The sequence below is a fragment of the Notamacropus eugenii genome, chromosome 2, assembly GCF_028372415.1.
Source record: "Notamacropus eugenii isolate mMacEug1 chromosome 2, mMacEug1.pri_v2, whole genome shotgun sequence".
In the NCBI taxonomy this organism is placed as follows: domain Eukaryota; kingdom Metazoa; phylum Chordata; class Mammalia; order Diprotodontia; family Macropodidae; genus Notamacropus; species Notamacropus eugenii.
This window is the reverse complement of record NC_092873.1, coordinates 404,307,467-404,331,102: the sequence shown is the minus strand read 5'-3', so window position 1 is coordinate 404,331,102 and position 23,636 is coordinate 404,307,467. Positions and strand designations below refer to the sequence as shown.

Below are 23,636 nucleotides of genomic sequence, written 5' to 3'. Positions count from 1 at the left end.
GTTCAAGAGATATGATTGCTGCATAATTCGTCATTTTATTAATTATACTAGTGAATTATGCCAAAGACTCCTCACGGAACCCATTTAATGTTAATATACCCTTAGAAGAGTGGGTGCTCCCGAGGGTGAAAATTGAGTCTGACTGGGTAACAAGTAATAAGAGTATGACTATTATAATGAGAGGTGGGCATATTCTAGTGAGGGTCTAGAGGACATGACTCTGAGCATTCATTCTTGGATAAAGAGACTTATCTATACCCCTAAGAATCTATCTAGGGTAATCTAGACAAAAGGGGGGATCTACTTCTGTCCAGACCTGTCTGACTAAAACACAATGGGCTGAAATCTATCGCTTCACCCCAATATTTCATCTCAGTATCAGCCTTGTACTCAAAGGCTATCTGGACAGCCTATAGAGGTTAATTTCTACATGAGGAAAAGAAAAGGGAAAAACTTTAACCCTAATTCAGTAACTGGCTATTAATATAGGAAAGAAATAATAATTTCTCTCACCTTCTACATGAAGCCTTTCCTGACCTTTCCCAGTCCCCTACCTGCAATATTACCTTGTATTTATTGTGTACGTCTCTCCCAAGAGAACGTAAGCTGCCTGAGGACAAGGACTTTGGATTTTTTTTCTTTTATAAATCCAGTGCCTAGTACACAGTAGGTACTTAATACCTTAAATGCTTGTTAACTGACTGTTTTCTGGCCTGATTTATTATCAGTATTGAAATCCTAGCAGATAAAAAGCTGCCTGATTTGTCACTGTTATACGTGATAAATTTCAATGAAGAAATCACATCAATTCAGAATAACATATTTTACTCTGAGACTCAAAAATTATTACTGTTTTACATGATTTCAGTTAATGAATTAAAATCCATGTGCAAGTGGTGAAAGTGGGCCAGGATGACGGCTGCTTCAGGGCCTGGATCTCACCACTGCTCCAGCAGAGCCTCTCGGCTCAGGGCATCGTTCTGAAGGTGAAGAAGGTTTTAGATGGTTCATATTAGATTTCCCAATGCCCAAATCCAACTTCATTCTGTGATTACTTGAATAGATAATATGGGATGGGCAATTCTGGAAATCATTTGTTTCTTAATTATGAAAAATTAGATTCATGCATGTGTCATAACTCTTTCCATTTTTCATTTGCTATCTTGTCAAATCCCTCGACTCAGATAAGGCCCATCTTATATATTTGTAGTTAAGGTATATGCTTATGTGGTATGTTTTCTGAGAAGAAGATGGGAAAATACCTGTGTAATAACTACCCGTTTTCCCCCACTTTCAAGTACAGGAAATCTGTCTAATAAGGGGCATAGGCTTTTTATTCCACAATTAAAAGATGAAAGTTTAAAATGGAATTCCTTCTGAGAAAGCACATTGACTTAAGTTTTTATAATGCTTTTTGTTGATTAGGGAGAAGTTGGAGAAAAGATAAATACAGGGAAGGGGCACTTAGAGTGAAGGAATAACAGAGAAGTGACTGTCAGGTGACACTGAACATACTTTGAAGACTTCCATTTGAAGAGTGCCCAGGGTGGGCTCTGGTCACAGTTCTTACAAGGCACCATCCTTCTGGAAAAAGACCTTCTCTCAGCTCTGCCTGAACTATTGCAATAACAACAGCCTTCTAACTGTCCTCCTTATCTCAAACCTCATTCCTCTCCACTCCGTCACAACTGTTCTCATGATCTTCCTAAAGCACAAGTCTGAGTGCGTTATTTTCCTATTCAGTGAGCTCCAGGGCTTCCTAAATGGGCCTACAGTCACCTACAGACTCCTCTGCTTGGCATCTAAAACCCTTCACAACCTAGTTCCAACATGCCTTTCCATCATCACTCCTTTTTACACGCACCACATTCTGGACAAACTGACTTTCTTGCTACTTCTCGCCCATATCATTCCGTTTCCTGATTCTGTACATTGCAAAGGCTGCCTCTCAGGCTGGAATGCACTCTCTCCTCACCTGCACCTCTTGGTCTCATTAGTTTGTAATGCACAAATCAGACACAGGCTTGTTATATATGGTGTAAAAGATGCATACATGCACACTCTTTAGCCATCTAGTCTTATTTTTCATCTTTACAACCATCTTTATCCAGAAGCAGCTATGTGGCTCAGTGGATAGAGCACTGGCCCTGGAGTCAGGAAAACCTGAGTTCAAATCTGGTCTCATACTTAACTTCTGGTGACCTTCATCCACTGGAGAAGGAAATGGCCAACCCCTCCAGTATACTGGCCAAGAAAACCCCATGGACAGTACTGGCCTGCTATGGTCCATGGGGTCAGGAAGAGACAGAAATGACCAAGTGACTGAACCACAACAACCCCTTTATCCATCCTATGTTCCAGGAAAATCAGGCTAGAAGCTATTCCCTGAACCTGTTTCTTCTCTCCATGTCTTTGTGCTTCATACCTGAAATAAGCTGTCTCCTCATCTCTACTTGTCAAAATCCTCCTCTTCCTCTAAGAATCAGTTCCTTAAGACACCGGCTCCATGAAGCCTTCTTTAATCTCTCCAGCTGAAAGATTTTGCTTCTTCAGATTTCCTAGAACACACTGTCTATAATAAGTGGTAGCATTTATATGGTGCTTTAGGGTTTCCAATATGCCGTACGTAGGTTCTCCCACATCCCTGTGAGGCAGACACTACTATTACCCTCACTTTGTGATGAGTGATGAAATTGTGGCTCAGGGTTCGACTGCCTCGCCCAGAGTCACACTTTGAGTACGTATCTGAGGCAGAGTCTGAGTGCAGCTTTGCCTGAGTCCACCAGGTAAGGCTCTCAGTCACTGTCTATCTCCTGTGAGATATATCTGTGTGTATGTCACCCCCGCTAGCAAGGAGGCTTCTTGTGGGTGGGGGGACTGCAGCACTAAATGCACTTGTCTTCCCAGTGCTAGGATAGTTCCTCCCATGAAGTAAGTTCTAAGAAATGTTAGCTAATCTGAATGGAAGCATCACAATCCTTCAGAGTACATGACTCCATGGGGGCAACAGTTATCTATTTTTTTATTTAATCAATAGTGAATATACAATTGATACCCAGTATAGTGTAGGGCAAGAGCCTTGACTGGGGTTGGAGTCTAGATACTTACAATCTGTGTGTCAGTGGGGTGCCTCTCTCACAGGACTATAAGGGTCACATAAGCCCGTCTATGTAGAACACTGGCAAACCTTAGGGCAACATGTTAAAGCATTTATCATAATAATTATAATTATTACTGTTATGATTATTGCTTCATACACCTGCTAAATTTCCACCTTGCAATATAAACTCCCAACAGAAACAGAACATAATCCATTTGGAGTGAGGGGTGAATTTTCCTAAGCAGGAGTACAAACACATCTATGATGACTGTCTTACAGGTCTGCACTTGTGTCACCATTTACTGTGTCTTCACTTGCGATACAAATGTGCCCAGAACATTTGGACTGGACCTGTGATTTCACTGATATGGGGAATTGTCCATAAAGAAATTCCTTCTACCCATGCACACGGGCATTTGCTTTGTAACCTAGAGTGATGGAGCATTGACTAGGGGGATGGAGAAAGCAAAGTGCCAGGGCCAGAATCTGAAGGCAGGTCTTCCTGTCTCCTAGGCCCAGTTCTCCAACCACAATACCACATAATGCCTCCCTTATAGTTGCTTAATAAATGCCTGCTGATTGACAGATACAATAAAATTCATTCAGTAGTAATTTCTTAAGCACATACTATGTGCAAAGTATTATTAGGTGTTGGAGGACAAAGATACCTTGCTGCCAGGTCCTTGCCTCTGGGGAGATTACAATCTAAGACAGTCAAATCCTGATATTTCATATAATTTTTAGAGATTGAAGAACCTTAGAAGTCATCAAAGAAAAGACAAACTTCAACTACTTCCACATTTCTCAAGAAAATCCCGTCAGAAGAGAGTGAAAGAAGAGAGTGCCTGTTGCTAAAATAAAAACCTACTAAACATAATTTTTAACAAAATCACAAGTGGAATGAATATAAAGACAGTAGAAAATGTGCACCCATAATATAAGGTGCCTTAAAGTAATAGACTCACTTTTAGTTTTGCCAATGCCAGGTGAAATGGTTGTGATCCTCATCAAAGATGCCCCAGACCCTGTCCTGATGTCTTGGGAACATTCCTGGTTGTGTTCTAGGGGAGGCTGTATGGCCACTGAGCTCTCTCCTGCTATCTCAGCCCTTGTGGATGGGGTTCACAACCTATCCTTGACATACCAATAAGCCCTGTATTGGTGGGAGAAACCCCGTCATCCCAGCACTGCTTCTGTGCAGTCGGGTGATGTCGGCAGCCAGGCCCACCTGGCTGCCGTGGCCCAGTGGAATCCGAGCAGATCCACAGCCTCTCAATCACCAAACTCAATCACCTCGGCTGCCTGTCCTGGCACACCTCTTAATTGGTTTTTAATACAAGTAATCTGATAACTATTCCTGGCTGTCCATGGTAGCACTGTCGGGACTGAAAGCTTCTGATTTCGCTCCGCTTCCTGTCTACACTGAGGCAGCCTCCCCGCTGACCCTTGTCAAAGAACCCCATCTGCTGGTTGCCACGGTAACTGAGCTGAACAGAGAGTGTGTCTCAGAAATAAAACGGGCAGCCAAAGGGACTCTGCTCCAAGTAATAAATCACTTAGTAAAAAGGGGGTCCTTACACAGTTCTAAGTGTTACGGTAATATGATTGTTTCATTTTTCCAGACAGAGGGTTTGCGGTAGATCAGGAGGCCTGGGCCTGCTTACAGGCTCATTTGGGATTCAAGAGAATCAAATTTCTGAAAAGACAAATACCTACAGAGCAATGGATAGAGAAGCATGGGGGAAAGAACTCCTCTGTTAAGTTATTTGGTAAGATTTGCAGGGAAAACTTCGAATAAAAGGATTCATTTTGGAAAAGTGAAAATGATCACTTTGTCCAGACCTGCTAACATGTCCTATTAGAGAAATTCTTTCAACCATGAAGACTGCAAACTCAGCTGTAACTTATGTGGTATTGAAAATTTGCTTGGGATGCTGAAACGTCAGGTGACTCGCCTATGGATCAAAGGCAAGACTTGAATTTCCGTGTTCCTGACTCCCAAGGTGGCCCTCTATACACTGCCATATTGCCTCTCAGTGCAATTTATAGGTAGAGAAAATGGGCAGACACAAAAACATACTGTGTATATCCCCCAAAATCATATTAGAAGTCAAGTGGTATGTGTATGTATGCATGCATGTATGTACGTATGTATTGGGCTTGCCTGAGATGAAGAATACAGTGAAATCAACGAAGTCATTACCTGTCTCAAATGAAACTTTCCGATAATAGAGCTCAGAATGCTTGGGTGTATAGCATTACAGGTGAAATACCTGGATTTTAAGTGCATAATGTGAGATGCTTCATAGGTCCATCAAAGACCATCAAAGAGAAAATAGACATTTTTCTTTTATGGAATGTTTCTTATAAAATGGGGGGGGGGGAAGGATATTTTTTTCTGGGTTAAATATAGAAGAAAAAGGGCAGAAAGAGGAGTAAAATAAAGATAACTATTGGACTGAGGTACACGTGTCCAGCTCACTTTGAATGTTTTTTGTGACATTTTTGGCCCTGGGAGTTGGAGTATGAATTACTGTGTCTATTACACAGCTTCTGGAGGGGCCCCGAATGGTGGTCTTCAGAAAAGTGTTACTTCTGTAAAATCACAGCTCTGAGGGGAGAATATGCTACCTACAGGCTGATTATCATAAACTGATAAAACGGTAAAGCTAGAAAGGATTTAGACATCACCTTCCAAGAAGAAAGGCAGGAAGATGGAGGGGGGACTGGAGGGGGAAGACAGGAAAGGAAGGAGGAGATAAGCATTCATACATCAGGCACTGTGCTCAATGCTTTAGGAATATTATCTCATTTGGTCCTCACAACAACCCCTCGAGGTAAGTGCTATTTTTATGTATCAGGAAACTGAGGCAAACAGCCTCATTATGCATTGAGCACAGTGCCTGGCATAGGGTTACAAGATCCTTCCTTCCTCCCTCCCTTCCACAGAGGTTAAGTGACTTGCCCAGGGTCACATGGCTAGTAATCCAGGCTGAGGCCGGATCTAAATCTAAGTCGTCCTGACTCCCGGCCCAGCGGTGTGCCACTCAGTTACCTCAAATCCTTCATTTAAAAAATGAGGCCCAGGAAGTGGGTTTAGCTAGGCTCTGGTCAGTGGCTGAAAAGGTATTTGGTAGTCTTTTAATTAAACGATGTTGCCCTCTCTGGTCATCAGTCCCTTTGTGGTCTCTATGAAATGAATTTTAAGAAAGTTACTCAGAAATGCTCCTAGCCCTCATTTGATCTCTCCGGGTCAGCATTCCTCAGCCCACCAGGGCGGTGAGGTAGGAGCGATCAGCACAGGATGTGCTGTTACCCTCTTCTCTCCTAGTAGCACTAGTGAGTGTAACAGGGGCTAAGGAACTATGGGCAAAAAGTCATATGAAAGGACACAAAAAGAAGCAGAGGAGGCAAATGTCATGCTGTGTACCCTTCCCCTGAGGCAGGAGGTTCCCCCATTACCAATGGGTAAGCAGCAAAATAGGGTTTCTGTTTTCTCCCACCTTACTATTTTTTTTTCTCCCATGCTTGTGGGAGTCTCCTGGGCAAAATCATCCACCAAGACTATTTCCTGGTTGGTTTTTTTTTCTTTTTCAGAGAAACTGCTACCCAGAAACACATTAGGGAAGGAAGAAAAAAATTACCATCTTTGATACTGGCAATAAAATATTTCAGTTTCAATGTTTCAGTGAATTCTATCTGTTCAAAGAAATAGGGAGTGGTTGTGTGTACACAAGTGAACAAACTAGAGGCCTTTTATACTCTGCAGGATAGAAGCAAACTCCTAAGGATCACTCATCTCTTGTTTCCCTATCCATACTTCACAACAGATTTGCTACATATTAAGCCTTTAACAGAAAAACAATAGATCTAGCTTTCACAACTATTCAGATCTATCTCTTGACCCATATCTGAGAGTTCTTTCCTTTGGTGGAACTGAGAGAAAGTAATTTAACCCTTTCCTTACATCTTCACAGCAGTTTTTGCAAACACTGTCAGAGTGGTCAGTACTGCACACAAAGTAATCTGGATGGTGCTTAAATAGGCATTTTTCTGGGGGCGAGTACGGTGCTCTCTTGTTCTACAGTTTACCCTTCCTCTACAACAACCCAGTGCCTAGTTTTGGCCCACGGGCTCCGCAGTCAATCCTGCTCCCTCCCAGGACACACTTGGCAAGGCTTGGGACCAGAGCTCGTTGTGCCTGGAGAAGTGTGCTGCTGAGGGGACCTGAGGAGCCTCCAATTTGGGAGGGGGCTGGGGAAGAGAGCACCTGGCTCAGTTCCACATCATGGAGACTGCCAGAGGTCTGGGGCTTTGGCAGAAGGGAAGGGATTAAACAGAGAAGGTAGCAGTTGAGAAGAGGAGGAAATGGATGAAGGCTTCATTATAACTCATTGAGAAAACTAAACAGAGAGCCGAGTAAAGAGAAGTTTCGTTTCCCAGGGATGTGAAAGGTGCTGGGTGACTATATTTGGGTTTCCTGCTTGTTAATTACTCACTTGTAAGCAAATAAATGAATCATCATTTGTTGATGAGAGTGTTGGATCTCAAATTTCAGTCAAAAGAATATAAAGAATAAAGATCTTTGCTGAGAAAGATGTAAAGAAATATGACAGGCAGATTTTTTAGAAGTGTCTAGCCTTGAATTTATTTCTACCTTTGAAAAGGACACTAAATTCTATAGCTGCTCAAATGGATTTGCTGATAAATTGCAAGAGTTTAATTCAAGGAGGAAGTAAAAAAGGAAACTGCTTTTCCTAGCCCCCAAGCCAACAAAGAGGAAATTTCTCCACCCCTTCTTCTCACTCAAAAAAACAAATAAAAATCCCCCAAACCTAAAAAACCAACTAAGTTGGAGCTTGTCCCTGAATAAGTCCTAGAAAACTGGACTTGCAGGTTCCCTACAGACATGGTGCAAAGTCCTGATGGAGTGCCTTCCTGAATAGCTTCCCATGCCTTGTTTGACTCTGCTTCTTACAAGGTTCAGTTTCCCTTATAAACTCAGATTCCAAATTCTTTGTCTCTTTTCACTGTCTCTCTTTCTCTTTCCTTCTTCCAATTCTCAGACACCATAGAACCTTTACATACAGTGCCAGTCTGAGACAGCACAGAATAATCAGTATATTAATTCAACTCTAAGACAGCGAGATTTTCTAACACAATCTGCCCAACCTGAACTCTTTCCTTTGGAAACAGTTTGCCTTTAAAAAGAAACTCCCAGCATGAACCTCCTAAGAAGCGACATGTAGACTGTGCATGTGGTGTGGAATTAAAAGAGAATTTTTCACTTTGTTTCCTCAATGCCATGTGCGTAATGTACATGTGGACCAAACTGACATCAGACATTTAAAGAAAGGGAGAAAAAGGAGGGAGGAGGGTGGTGGGAGAGGAGGGGTGCTGATAGGAGAGGGAAGGAGAGGGAGAAAATATGTTGATAAAAACAGTAACTTCTGTTAATCTACATTTTTCAGTCACTGTCTTAATTAAAAATGTTAAGAAATATGTTGCAGTTTAATTGTACTGTTTTGGTAAATTCTAATGCAGAAAAATTTGGACTCCAGCAATTTGAGTGGCAGCTTCTAATCCCTATGGCAGTGGATTTCCCTATAGGCAGAGAGAATAACTCACAGATAGAATTATGAAAGAGAAAATCTGGGGCAGGAGGATGCCCCATTCTGTGATTTAGATGTTAAATTATCACAAATGTTTTCTTTATAGCACCCTTTTCACACAGGCTCCAATAGGAAGATGTCACAAAGATGCAACAAAATCCTAGTCCTTAGCATGGTGGGCATGACATGAGCCCTGAGGAAAAAAGGGAAACTGCTAAAACATGAGATGGGATATTTTTACGAGGAAGATTTGGATGCACATTTCCCCTTGCCCCATACAGAATTCACAGGAATAAAATGATACTATTTTAAGGTTTTAAATGACAAGATTGCCCTACAGAAAGGAGAGCTTTTATATTTGAAAGAAAGCTATAGTAAAGTCTTTAAACTGAACTCACCTTTGTTAAGATGACAAGAAGAATATGCCAGAGCAACAAGTACATTAAAAATGCTGTGATCTTAAGCATGAGTTGGACATGAAACCTGAATTTGGAATTCTAGATTCTGTGCCATCACCCAGGAGTGGCGCTGAGATGTATAGTTACCAGGTTCCATTAGTCTGCACGGGGTAACCTTTGCAGATTAACGAATGGCATCATTTACAAAACAAAAACTCAAGGTGCTTTGGCATTGCCGAAGGGGGTTTTCAGGAAGTGATATATACTGTAAGCTTCCCAGTTCCTTTAGGATGATGGCAGCTGATTCACAAGGTGGGTGGGTGGCTCTGAGGACTGCCACAGGGACACTGTGGCACATTAGCACGTTCATCTGCACGTTAGCAACTGATTACTGACCTCACTTTCCAGAGACCATAACATTTTGGGTCAGCTAACTGTGTGAAATTAGGTGGTGGACAGAGCTTAGGTCCTAAAGGTCTGAGGTCCACAGTATAAGATGATCTATACCCTGCCAGTATTAGCGTAGGTCAGGTTCCTAGTGGTCTTGGGAGATATAATCTGTGCATATAATAAATGGCTAGATTGCCTATTCTGGCTTAGTTTGGTTAACCAAGTGGTTTGACTGATTTTGTTCCTTGAAATACAACTGCTTCTTTGACCAAAATGAGCAAATCAACTGATCACTTTTCTCTTCTAAAACTACCACTCCAACTCTATCTAGTACCTAAGATCCAGTCATCTACAGTGTAGGGAAATCAGTGCCAGCATTTCCCTGATCAGAAAGGTATACTTTTCATGGACAATCACCTTGAAATTGTTACAAAACAAAGAAATAGCTTTTGAAGATGTTTCAAAATTGCATACAAACACAGCTGAAATACACATGGTGTTTGGCCAAGAAAATGAAGGTATTAGAACTATCTCAGCCTCCAGTTGGATGTCAGTTTGAGAGGTCTCACAGCTCCTTTACTCCCTTTACTCCCTTAAAACAAGAGACATGAACCTAGAAACCTTACTGACAGCAAGTGACATCTGATTGATGTCACTGATATTTAATACTTTGAAATTTAAAAATCTGTTTTTTTTTTCCCATTGGGATGTGGATGAAGTGATGTTGGGGTTGGGATATCATTGGGCTCCAAATCTCTGGCACCAAGGTTAAGTGGTTCTGTTATTTCAATTGATTTATAGTCTAAGTCTTCAGTACAATTTTTTTTTTTTGCAAGTAATCAGAATGGTGGACTGCACAAGAACTCAAGCATCCAATCTATATCTTCTAAAACAAACAGCCTGGATAAGAAGTGATAGCCTTTCTGAAATCCTTATTCCTTTCCTATCAAGCTCTACTTTGAGGTTAGTATTTAGCTGCAGACAAGGGTATGACAAGCAGGGTCATCCTGCAGACAGCATCTTTTATGAATCTCATGGACAGGAACTAATCTTGTTTTCCCACTCCACACAGTCTCTGCATGTGAAGTCTGATGGGACATTTACTCTAATGTGAGCAAAGAGGCAACTTTCACCACACATGCAGTGATGATCAGTGCAACTGTTTTTGAATTCTGGGCTAATGTTTTAAGGAACTCAAGCCATTTGATCGTGCTGTGATTTGGGGGAATGAAACCCGAGAGAAAACGTACTTCCAAAGACTGGTCAGCAGCCACGATTGTGACACAGTGATCTGGACAACACGGCTTCAAGCCAGCAAATTGGTAGACTGGGCACACTCTCCAGAGTTGAGCACAGAGGATTTGTTCATTTTAATTAACAAACGAAAGAAGAGAGAATATGGGGTGTAGGAGGTAGGGGAAGCCAGAAGCTTAATTATTAGTCAAAAAGTTCAGAATCAAGACTCCAAGTTTCCAGTACATTAGAAAAAGAATACATGATAATAGGGGGAGAAAGAAGCAGTACCCGCCTGAGGGCCAATTGCCTCTCCAGCAGCGGTAAGGCTGTTACGAGGCTTACAGTACCATTTGTTCCATTACACAATCTCCTGAAGCCTTTTAGAGAGAGCTAAAACAACTGCCTGTACCAACACGACACATGGCTTTCCATCCCGACTCTTTGCGAATCCAGACGCTCCAACCATCTTTCTTTAAGATGCCATATGGTTGGCAGAAGCCTGTAGATCTAACAGCACATCTGCTTGTACGTTACTTCTCCCCTCCATCCCCCACTGAAAGAGAGATGGAGAGAGAGAAGAAGAAGAAAGAGAGAGCAAATATCTATATCCATCTATACATATATACATATATATATATATCCTTACATAGGCATTTACATATGCATATGTATAAACATTGTTGCCAATTTCAGGTCTGTTAAAAGAGGGACAAGAAATCATTTAGGACTGCACATTCATAAGTAGCCTGCACAGTGATTTATTTATTTGCCCAGCAGTGATTTAAAACTAGGTTAGAAAAACAAAGGGGACGGAAGAAAGACAGACAGTCTCTCTGAAGGGTGATTGCTTTAAAAGTCATTTCATTACACTCTCTTACAAATCGTCCTCAATGTTTTCTTTCCATGGGAGAGGAAGGGAGCACTTTTTTTTGTTGTTGTTGGGGTTTTTTTTAGTTGTTCTTTTCAGTCAGAGGTAGCCAGACAAGCTGAGAAACCAGTACATCCCAAATCCTGCTTTGTGAGCAAGCCCAGAGAGTCTGTATGCTAATGAATCTTCAGGAGTACATTGACACACTGCTTTTTTGGTATGATGAGCAAAGATTACTGACATTGTTGAAATCCTGGTTGTACTGGCATATACGTGCCCAGGCTGCCTCTCTGGAATCTAGCCCCCATGAGACAGGCTGCAAAAAAGAAAAGAAGAGAGAGACAGAGAGACAGAGACAGAGAGACACAGAGACACAGAGAGAGAGAGACAGAGAAACACAGACAGAGAGAGAGACAGAGACAGAGAGAGAGAGAGATCAAAAAACTTTGGTCTTAATTATGACAATTTGTAACTTTGTGCAGTTGATGGCTGTAGAAAAAACATGCTCTCAATCTACAGCCAATGTGATAAACAGGTGTCTCCAAGCCCCCCCGGTGAAGGCTGTTAGACACATAGTCGAAAGTCCATATATCTCACAAAGGAGAACCCAGGAGCCCAGGAGGGAGACCATAGCAGGACTGAGGCTGAGTCATGGTACAGGTTAAAGTACCAGCCTTGTAGCTGCAGAATCAAGTGAAATGTGATGCTTGTGAGGTGAACCTGGCCATCTCTCTGATCTCCCCACAAACCTCAGCGTCTTTGTCTCTAAAGTAGAAAAAACAATACATGTGCTAACTACCTGCCAGGGCTGTTATGAGGGTATGTGAACTGCTGTTATTATAATTGGGACAGCATTCTGATATACAAGCCTTTACTTAACAGCTGATTAATCACCAAGTGCTTATTGAGCCTTCGCTATGTGCCAGGTAGAGGACTACACTCTGGGGAGACAAATACACTAAATGAAACAATCTCTATTTGCAAGAAAGGAGCTTATAATGTGATGGGACAGACAATAAGGATATAGATAAATTCATATGAGATAGCTAAGTATCTCTAGAGATAGCCATATCTCTAGAGATAATTATAAAGATGTAGGTATCTCTACAGGTATCTGTAGATAGATATCCATAGATATGGGTATCTCTATAGATCTAGCAATACACATATGTCTCTATCCTTGTCTCACCCATCAAATTATACGCCCCTTCCTTGCAAACAGATTATTTCATTTAGTATGTGTATATGTGTATAATACACACATATATATACATGATACACAGAAAAGGCAGAATACAAATAAATACGTGGAAAAATGGTTCTATCCAAAGTGTCTAAAGTGGTTTGGATAGCAGGCACCCACAGGGTAAGCTGCATCCGGAGAAGAGATTTATGAGGTGAAGGTGAGAAGGGCATATATTCCAGAAGTGAGGGACAGCCAATACAGGAGCACCAAGACAAGGAATGGATGTTGTGCGTGAGTCAGAGGGAAGGCCAGTTTGGCTGGATTGCAGTGTTGGAAGAAGAGTCTGGAATGAAAGATTAGGGGAAGGTTACGGTTAGGGTTTTAAGAGCTAAATAGGGGAGTTTATATTTGATTCTAGTGCCAAAAGGAAGCTACCTGAGTTGTGCAAATATGGGAATGATACAGTCAGTTCTTAAGGAAAACACTTTGGCAGCAGTGTGGAAGATGGACTACAGGCAGGAGACACTTGAGGCAGGGAGACCAGTCACCAGGCTGCGACAATAATCCAGGAGAGAGGTGGTTAGGGCTTGGGGGAGAGAGACATGATACTGAGGTAGAAAGGAAGGTGTGTTAACTGATTGGGCAGCCCCAGTTATGCACCTGACAGACTGGAAGGACAGCAGTGGCTTTGCCAGAAATAGGCAAGAATGGAAAATAGGTCCGGTGGGGGGTGGGAGGAGAGGTAATGTGTTCTGTTTTGGACACATTAAGTCTGAGATGTTTCTAGGATGTCCAGTTAGAAATATCCCTTAGAAAACTGGTGGGGTGGGGTAGAAGCTCAGGGACTGAATACATAGATCTGGGAGAAATTCACACAGACATGGTGGTTAAACCTGTGGGAGCTGATGAAGTGTGAGAGAGAGAGAAGGAGAGGGAACCTAGGGCAGAACCTTGGGCAACACTTCCAGTTAGGAGCCATGATTGGGATGACAAACTGATAAAGGAGACTGAGAAGGAGTGGTTACACAGGTAGGAGAACCAAGGGAGAGCAGTGTCTAGAGAGGAGAGGGTGGTTGACAATGTCAAATACAGCAGAGGGTTTGAGAAGGATGAGAAATAAAAAATGGTCATCAGATTTGGAAATTAAGAGATCACTAGTGACTACTGAGAGGACAAATGAGATTAGAAGCCAGACTGCAAAGGATTGAGGAGAGAGAGAGAGGAAGTAGAAGCAGCAAGTGCAGACAAGCTGTTTCTAGGACTGCCTAAAGGATGGGAGGAAATACACAGGGCAAGAGAAAACACCTCACCTTCTAAAGCCATGGACTCTAAAAAAGCAAGCGAATAAAGGATATCTGAACACATAAAGAGCAAGTTTTCTCAAATAATCATTAAAGCAGAGAATTGCTAGGAGAGAGCTACTCTGCAGCAAGTTTACCAGCAGATAGGTGTAGGTTTTGAGAAGTAAAGTCAGAGTATAACTGTGATCTCAAATGTGACTGAAAATCCAGGTGACTAAATTAAAAAGAAAAGATTAAACTACTGGGTAACTGTATACTTTATGTATACATGTATGTGTGTAAATATCCATGCATGTATATTTACACACATACTAGCAATTATACAAATAAAGAAGCATTATAGCAAGAAAAGAGCCCTGAATTTAGAGTTTCTGGACTGTTTCTCATCATTTTCTTGTCCTTCCTCATTCCCCCACCCCCACTTTCCTGATGCACTATATTTCTGCCTTCCATTAGTGTGTCATTAAAATGTAATGGAGTTCTGTTAGGGTGGGAACTGTCTTGTTTCTTCTATTTGTACCTTCAGCATGAAGCAGAACAGCACAATGGATTCAGAGATTGTGTCACTAAGATAGACTGTCCATCTGTCTGTCAGGAGAGCTGGGTCTCAGTCTCGGATGTTCAACCTTGGGCAAGTTATTTAAACTCTCTTGTTTCTTTGGTCAAAAAATGAAGAACATAGATTAAGTGCATTTTGCAGAATTCTTATCTGAATGCTGCAAGACTTTGAGTCCCCATGTCTCTAAAATAAGAAATTTATCCCTTAGGATTCAACTCAACAAAGTTTTACTGAACTAGTAAAGACCACCTGCTAATGAATTACATATAAAACATACACATGTACACATGTACATATATGTATGTGTGTGTATGTGTAGTTACTCTCAAATAATGGGGCTGATATTTGAATGCACATACTCGAATAGGAATGCATTCATCAAAATGAGAAGCATCTTCTACAAAGCCATCATGGTGGGTGACTGTTCACTTCCCATGATGGTCAGGACATTTTGGAGGTTCTTCTGAACTATCTCAGCACCTGTGGAATTTTCTTTTGAAAACTCTAAATGACAGCAAAGCTTCATCTTTTGAGTATGAATTTGATTTTGGGAAAAATCTAGAAAGTCATAGGTAGTGTGGTGCAGTGGGAGAGAAAGCACTGAACTTGGGATGCTGAACTTAGAGTCAAGGGATCTAAGTTTGAATTCTGAATTTGAAAGTTACTTCCTACATGACCTTGGTCAAGTCACTCACCTCTCTGGTCCTCGGTTTCTTCATGTGTAAAATGGAGGCAGCATGAGTGGGAGGTGGAGGACACGGCATGGGGAGGCTGTATTAAAAGACCTCTAAGGTACCTTCTAGCTTTCTATCTACAGGATGATCCCATGAGTGGGTTTAAGTTTGGTGAATAAAGTCAGGTTGGGTAGCAGGGCATTTGGTTAAGAGTGACAAAAGACAAAAGAAAACTGAGACGTGGCTCTAGAAGCCTTTTTCCAGAGCTTTTTTTGTTTAAAACTAAAGTCCTCCTCTTTGGAACAAGTCTTTTATCTCCCAAATTGACTACTTTGAAGGAGACAGCATGTTTTTTTCATGTATGTATTCTGGTATGTTTGTTAAAATATCAGTTCCATTAACCTACGTTCACACTTTTAGGGAGAAGGGAACGAATATTTACATAGTATCTTATGTGCTAGGCATGGTGCTGAGTGCTTTTTACAAATGCTATCTCATCTGATCCTCACAACACCCTTGGGGGGCAAGTGCTATTATCCTCATTTTACAAATGAGGAAACTGAGGCAGATAGAGGTTAAGTGACTTGTCCAGATTTGGTCTTTCTGACTTTAAACCTGGCAATCTATCTACTGTGTGGCCAGCTGTAGATTTCATCTGTACTTGACTCTAAGGAGTAGTATCCCCACCACAGCGATAGGATAAGTCAGAGTCCTAGCAGGCCTTTGAAAAGATTGTTCTTTGAAGTGCCGTAAAGGTTTAAAGTACTTTTAACGCCAACAAGTTAGTTGCCCCTTAGAGCCTCTCTAAAGTATAGGTTTTAAAACTACCAGTGAGCAGCTGGGGAAGCACTCCCATGTTGTCATTGTTTGGTCCTTTCAGCCGTGTCTGATGCTCTGTGACCCCATTTGGGGTTTTCTTGGCAAAGATGCTGGAGTGTTTAGCCATTTCCTTCTCCAACTCATTTTACAGATGAGGAAACCGAGGTAAACAGGATTAAGTGACTTATCTAGAGTCACACAGCTAGAAAGTGTGTCTGAGGCTGGTCTTAAACTCCTGACTCCAAGATCAGTCTTCCTGACTCTTGGCTGAATGCTCTGTCCATTGTGCCACCTAGTATATGGTGCACGGGTTCAAGCCTGCCCATGGGTTCTCTTACACTTCTGCCATTAGCATCAGAAAGGTCTCTAAGCAACTATGGCCCTAGTGTGTGCATGAATTTCAAAAAAGCATAGCTTGATGTTATATTTATAGAAAGTAAATATTAACAAATTTAGATGGACTGTGCACATCATGGCTCTGAAAGAGAGAAGGAAGGAAGGAAGGAAGGAAGGAAGGAAGGAAGGAAGGAAGGAAGGAAGGAAGGAAGGAAGGAAGGGAGGGAGGGAGGAAGGAAAGAAGGAAGGAAGGAAGGAAGGAAAGAAGGAAGGAAGGAAGGAAGGAAGGAAGGAAGGAAGGAAGGAAGGAAGGAAGGAAGGGAGGGAGGGAGGGAGGAAGGAAGGAAGGAAGGAAGGAAGGAAGGAAGGAAGGAAAAATGTAGCTATGAGGATGAGAAAGGAAACACAAAAACTATTTTTTTCTTTAGGGTTTTGTTCAGGCAAGAAGGGGTTTGACAAAAACCTTGAAAGACTTAGAAACTCTGTTCAAAGCAGTAACCAACGGTGATCTTCCAGAGGACTCAGAATGAAACATCTAGGTAGAGACAGAGAGATGATGGATGCAAAATATATACTGAGCCTTTGATGCACTTAATGCAGGAATTTGTTGTACTTGACTATACATGTCTGTAAAAGGGGATTTTGTTTCCCTTTCTTCTTCATGGGGTGGGGGTGGGGGAGAGGAAGGAAGGAGAGCATGAGAGGTGATTTTCTTTGATTAAAAAATAAAATTTATTTAAAAAAAGATTTTGTCATTGTCCTATGGGGGATGATTCCATTTCAGGGGTGATGTGTTATTCCAATAGAGCTGTTTTTCTCAGAGGACAGCATGAACCACACTGGAAAAATCTCCTGGTGCTAATTACTAGTCAGATGTGTTCTATGTACGTATACCACCTTGTCATGAATCTTTCAGTTACTATTAAATTAGATTTTAAAAATTAGGTATCTATAATTTTTAAGAACAAGAACTAAAATTTTTAGGATTGGGTTGTTTTCAATGTCAAATATTTATTCAAATGTAATTTCCAATTTCAAAGTAATTTTAGGGTAGTATCAGGATATGATGATGCAGTGTAACCAAGTCTCTTAATAATGCATGTTGGGTATATAATCAAGATTTATCAGCTATCTCTGTTATAAGAGGTTGTATTCAAAGGTGGTGTGATTTGGCCTATGGGACATGCAGACTGGTTTAATCTATAAGGAACAGGCTATGGATCTGTGATTTCGTTACTCTTAGACAAGGGAACTCCCTCTACCAAGGCAGGTCAGCATCTTCTCTGCAACTTAAGAGCTGCCTACATCAGAGGCATCAAACTAGCTGCCTGTGAATGCCTAAATGCAACATGCAATTGAGGAATGTTTAACAAAACGAACAAAAATACAATACAGTGTAGACAATGTTAACTTGTGGTTTTGGAGACCGTTTCTATTTGAGTGTGACATCACTAGCCTGGAGCACTGAGAGGCTCAGTGACTGGCCTAGGGCTACACAAGTCCAGAGGTGGCCAGCTCTCTAGCCACTGTACCATGGCTCCTCTGACACATATGTAGCATATCTAAAATAGAAATTATATAGTGCTTGAGGATATACATACATACATATATAAATATATGTATACATATATATATATAAGGAGAAGGAAAAGGGGAGTGTGAATGTGTGTGTGTGTGTGTGTGAGAGAGTGGGGGGAGGGGAGAGAGAGAGAAAGAGAGGGAATGTTGCATATTTCTTAACAACATAGTTTACTATTATTGTAAAGTTTTTGTAGGATATTCACGCATGGCAAAATAAATCAATGTATATATAGCATATGTAAAATTTATTGAAACAAAACTGCTGGTTTATATTTGGAACCTCATCTAACATCACAAGAATAGTTAGACATTTCCTACTAAGAGAATATTACTAAGAAAATATCATTTCAATAAAAATTAACAGTCTGGAGAAGGCTTCCAAAGTAAAAATTATTTATAAAGGATGTTGGAACATTTGGAGATTGCTGTTCAGATGCTGACATGAAGAAATGTGAGTGAATGTAACAGAAATCTGGATTTATGGTTCACATATGTGCAGAAGTAGAGCATTCTCTTCAAATAAAGCCACTGCGTTTCTCATGCCAAATCTACCTCTGTTACTGATGTCACCATAAGAAAATGTTATATTCTGGGATGGTTTTCTTCAACCAACTCTGTTATCATGCCGCCTCATGTCAGGATTAAAGTCTCTTTTATCTGATTCCTTCAAGATCAATTTCCACAAGTCAAGGCTCTCTCCTCCAGCATCTCTTGCTCTCAGTCCCTTAAATTCATTCCTGTCACATGCAAATTTAGGCAAAGAGGGAATTAAAAAAAGAAACACAATTCTTTACAGGCAATGCAATTCCCTATCCCCCTTGTAAGTCATTTTTTATCATCTACTTAACCAGTGGCTTATAATGTAGTTCTGAAAGCACAGCACAGCCAGTTTTTCCCAGTCCTACTGAGGCTTGAGAAGAGGACATGTGACTTGTTTGGGGTTGGGAAGGGGCTTTCTTATACTCATGAAAATCTGGTATATATTGGATTTTCTGAGGACCCGTCCTCTTTAGTACTGGATGCTTCCTTTCATGATCCCTACACACTGGTCTGGAAAAGCTGGCATGCTCCTTTCTCCTCATTTCCATTTCCAGATTCATCCCTTTGCAACTTCACTTTTGGGGTTCAACCAAACAATTATCTACCTGCATCCAGGTCATATTCCTTCCTTTCTCAAAAAGTTCAGTACATGTCTGAGGGTATTCTACTCTATTGCAACCCCTCCCCTCATATCTGGGGGCGGGGCTTCAAATACAAATTAATATCCCCTGAAATATTCTAGGTTCTCAGTTTATCAGCATCCTCCAAGTCTGTGATATCTTCACTCCACCTCATACCCATGTGGCTCATCACCTATAACTGTGCTATAGCCATGATCTAGGACAACAAACTACATAAAAACCATTCTTAGCTCACAGGACATACTAAAGCAGATGATGGGCCAGAGTTGGGCTGTGGGCCATTGTTCATTGATCCCTGATCTACAATTCTGAAATTCCTTTCCATGATTAAAATCTCTCATGTTTCTTTCACTCTGCCTCATTTCTCCTAACTCTAACTTTTGTCTGCACTACTTCCTCCAGTACCTCGACCCCTCCCTGTTCCCACAGTCCATCACCAATCTGGTCTCATTTTCCTCCCTTCCTGACCAATTCAACCATATACTTTATGTACTACAAATCACATATGCTATTTACTTTATATACTATATATTTCTTCTCCCACTGAATTCCTTGCTTCTTTTTCCTGCTGCCACTCATGCCTCCAGCTTTGTGTTACCCCTGATCTCTGCTTTCTAGGCTGCTCTGTGCATGTTTCTGAATCCTGCTAGAAAGTCAGGCGAATCTGACTTGGCCACCTCATCTCAATTGGGCCTTCACCACTTACATCTTATTCTCTAATTGATATTTGCTCACATTCCCTGCAACAACTATTTGAAGCTCTTTTCACTTGTTCCCTCCTTTGCTTTTTCTCTAGGGGATGTTGCCTTCTGCTCTGCTGAGGAAACTGGGATCGTTTACTGTGAGTTTCCTCTTGCTATTCCACAGTGAAAATATCCTTATCCATTATCTCCTTCTGTCCTCTCTCACCCCAATCCCTGAAGAAAATGGGTGCCTTCTTGCCAATATCAGCCTCTACCTGTGCTCTTGATCACGTCTCCAGGAGCTTGCCCCATTAATCATTCATCTCTGTTCATCTGTTACCTTTCCCTCTTCTCCCCCCCCCACCTTCATAGAATCATACATTTAGGAAGGAAAGAGGCTCAGAGGTCCTCTAATCTACCCCACAACCTTATTTTATAACTCAGGAACTGAGACTCAGAAATGTCAAGTCACTTGACCAAGATGACACAGTCTTCTGACTCCAAATCTGGTGTTATTTCCATCACACCATGCTGTCACACTTAGCCCTGCCCTTTACAAATGTGCCATGATTTTCCATAACCTTGAACACCTTCCCTTAACTCTACCAATCCCTCAAGCTATCATCCTGTGTCTTTTACAACCACACTCCTTTTTCATTTACTTAGTGTGAATTTCCACCCCAATACTTAGCTTAAGCACTTTCTCTAAGGACAATCTCTTGTCCCCTTTTTTAGTCTCCATCTTTCTCTGTGGCTTTTGATAGTTAAAAACTCCCTTCTCCTAGAAACTCTTTCCTCTATTGACTCTGAGGACACTATTTCCTCATAATTCTCCTCCTATCTGTCTGACTGCTCCTTCTCAGCATTCTTTTTAAGATCATCCCTCCATCGCCCGCCTACTAAATATGAGCATCTCCCAATGCTCTGTCCCTGTCTCTTTCCTTTTCTGTTTCTATGTTTTTTTTTAATTCTTTTTTAGCTCTCTTGGGTTTAATTACCATCTCTCCACAGATGACTCCCAATATCTATATCCAGCTCTGAATGCCAGTCTCACATTGCCAACTGTCTGCTAGACATGTCCACATGGATGTCCCACTGGTATCTCAAATTCCACATGTCCAAAACAGACATCTCATTCAACCTCCAAACTTCCCTATTCCCCTATTTCTATTGAGGGCACACTATCCTCCTATTAGCCAGGTTTTGTAACTTCTGAATCATCTTTATCACTTTTCTCTTCCCCACTCCCATTATTTAATCAGTTTCTAAATTCTGTCAGACTTTGTAACATTATCCCCACATCTAACCTGAACCCATTCTCTTCAGTCCTAAAGTTACTATCCTAATTCAGGACCTCATCACCTCTATATCTGGACTCTTAATTCGGCTTTATACTTTCAATCTTTCTTCTCTGCAATTCTTCCTTCACAAGTCTGCCAAAATAATATTCTTAAAGCACAGATCTGGTCATGTTACTCCCCTACTCAAAACCATCAAACCTGTTTGTCATTAGGATAAAATACAAACTCCACTGACTGGCATTAAAAGCCTCCCATGACCTGACTTTTAAGTACCCTTCCATTTATTTATTATTTCTCTTCATGCATTCTATATTTTAGACAAACTGGTTTCTTGGCAATTCCCCCAATTAACATTCCACCTCCAAGCTTTCCAGCTCCACTTTTTAGGATTTCTAACTGCCTTTTAGAATCAGATCAGGTGCCACATTCTAAATGAAACTGTTCCTTTCCCCTCATTTGACAGTATGGTCTCTCTTTTCAAATTATCTTATACTTATCTGTTTGTAGTGTTTATATTTCTGATACCTGGTTCGTAAGCACATGAAAGACAGGTTCTTTCTGTTTTTATTTGTAGTTCTAGCATTTAGTTAGCAAGGTGCCTGGCACATAGTAAGTAATAATAAATGCTTGTTGACCTGACTTGACCTAGCACAATGTCTTGCACACAGTAAGTGCTTAATCAGTGCTTGTTGAATTGAACTGAATGGCAACCACTATTTTATGGGTGTTGAATATACCTGTTAGTAAAAAGTCAATGATCGGAATGATGATATGCTGTGGCCTTCCTACATAACTGCAATAAGGGATACAACAGGAAACAGTGGATCTTCTGTTTGCCATGGCTTCATTAAAATGAAGTAGGAACAACATTTGGTTGTTCCCATTTAGATTCAGCTATTATCATAGAATAATGATCCAGCCTCTTTTTTTGATAATAAGCTTGATAAGATAAAAAGCTATGTTATTGTCTTTACTACTGGAAGACTAACAATGCTATATTTTCTACTTTTTTCACCAAGGCTTATGGCATAATCTCAAATCATAATAAATATCTTATATCAAATATTTTATTATATCAATATGTGTATATACATACATGTATCACACAGTTAGATCTGGAAAGAACCTTGGAGGTCATCTAGTCTCATTTATTCATTTTACAGATGAGGAAAATGAATAAAGAGAAAAGGTGCCTTGCCCAATTGGGTTGGCACACAGGTAGCAAAAGGCAAATATAGATGAGACTCAAGGTTAAACTCTGGGCCTCTGAATCTAAATCTACCCTTCTTCCCACTGAATATACAGAAAATATATCACTCATCAATGTCACAAATAAACAAAGACAATATATACTATTGGCAAGATGAAAATGGTGAAGTTTGTGATATTTATACATGAAATAGAAATATTGGATTTTTACAGATGACAAAAACTGTCAATACAAATGAAGAGCTGTGTGTGTAGAAAAGCAGGTATGCTATTGGGACATCATTTTCAAAACTTATCCAAAATTCAGCTTCTATTTCAAATACATATAAATGATAATGTCTGAAAAATATTCATGGATATCTGTAATACCTAAAAAAGCTAGAGAGAAAGACTAAGTCCTGAGAAAGACTTTCTAGATAGGCATCTTTTATAATTATTATTTTTTCTAATCTGTCCCTCCCTCCCCTCAGCAAAGGATCAGTCTAAAGGATACTAATTCAATAAATAAATAAAATCCCACCATCGGGATGTACTTTCTTTGAAATAAGAATTGCTTCTTAATCTGATAAAATAGTAGTCCAAACACTCAATAACAATTGTATAAAATACACAATATTTTATCATTCTAAATTCAAGCATCTTTGTAACTATTAGTTCACTTACACCCAACTATTCCCTTTTACATTCTGTTTTTTTTAAGTCTCAGACCCATTCTAGATGGCTCACCCACGCAAGTCCTAATAGTTCTAGAGTTACAGTATTGAGTTCCTGCTGCTCTAGGTTAGTTCTAGGCTTGCTGAAGAAAGTCTCTGAACAGTTTGTTTGGCTCACTCACATGGAATCTCACAAGTTACCCACTCCCATGGGTATGCCAGAGAGGCCTGGTGTGTTGTTGTGACTGCCCCACAATTTGGAAACAACCTGGTGTGTTCTATTGAGTAAGTGCTAGCTGCCATTCCATCAACCCCATTTCCCCTGCAGCTGGAAGAGTAATGTGTGTAAAGTTAAAGGATCAAGGTTTCCATCTCAGTTCTGTTACACTGCCTTGGGAGTCTTTAGCCAAATCACCTAATGGCTCTGGGACTCAGTTTCCTTATCTATAAAATGAAGGCCCTCTATAAGATTATCTCTACTTCTCAAAATACTGCTCAAAATTCTATAATCCCATTATTTTGTCCAGGCTAGGAACGCTCATGAAACAT

At 40.7% G+C, this 23,636-nt stretch overlaps 1 protein-coding gene across 8 annotated transcripts in view; it reads right to left on the bottom strand.

The window, feature by feature from the left end:
• SDCCAG8 (SHH signaling and ciliogenesis regulator SDCCAG8) overlaps positions 1-23,636 on the bottom strand; it is a 289,079-nt gene that overhangs the window by 31,849 nt on the left and 233,594 nt on the right. Inside the window, exon 17 of one of the 8 annotated variants that reach the window (XM_072647602.1) lies at positions 18,124-18,797. The exons of the other annotated variants lie outside the window; for them this stretch is intronic. Coding sequence (XP_072503703.1) covers positions 18,665-18,797 — 133 coding nt within the window. The 3' untranslated portion in view covers positions 18,124-18,664. Of the gene's footprint in view, positions 1-18,123; positions 18,798-23,636 lie in introns of those variants that run through there. 8 annotated transcript variants of the gene reach the window in all.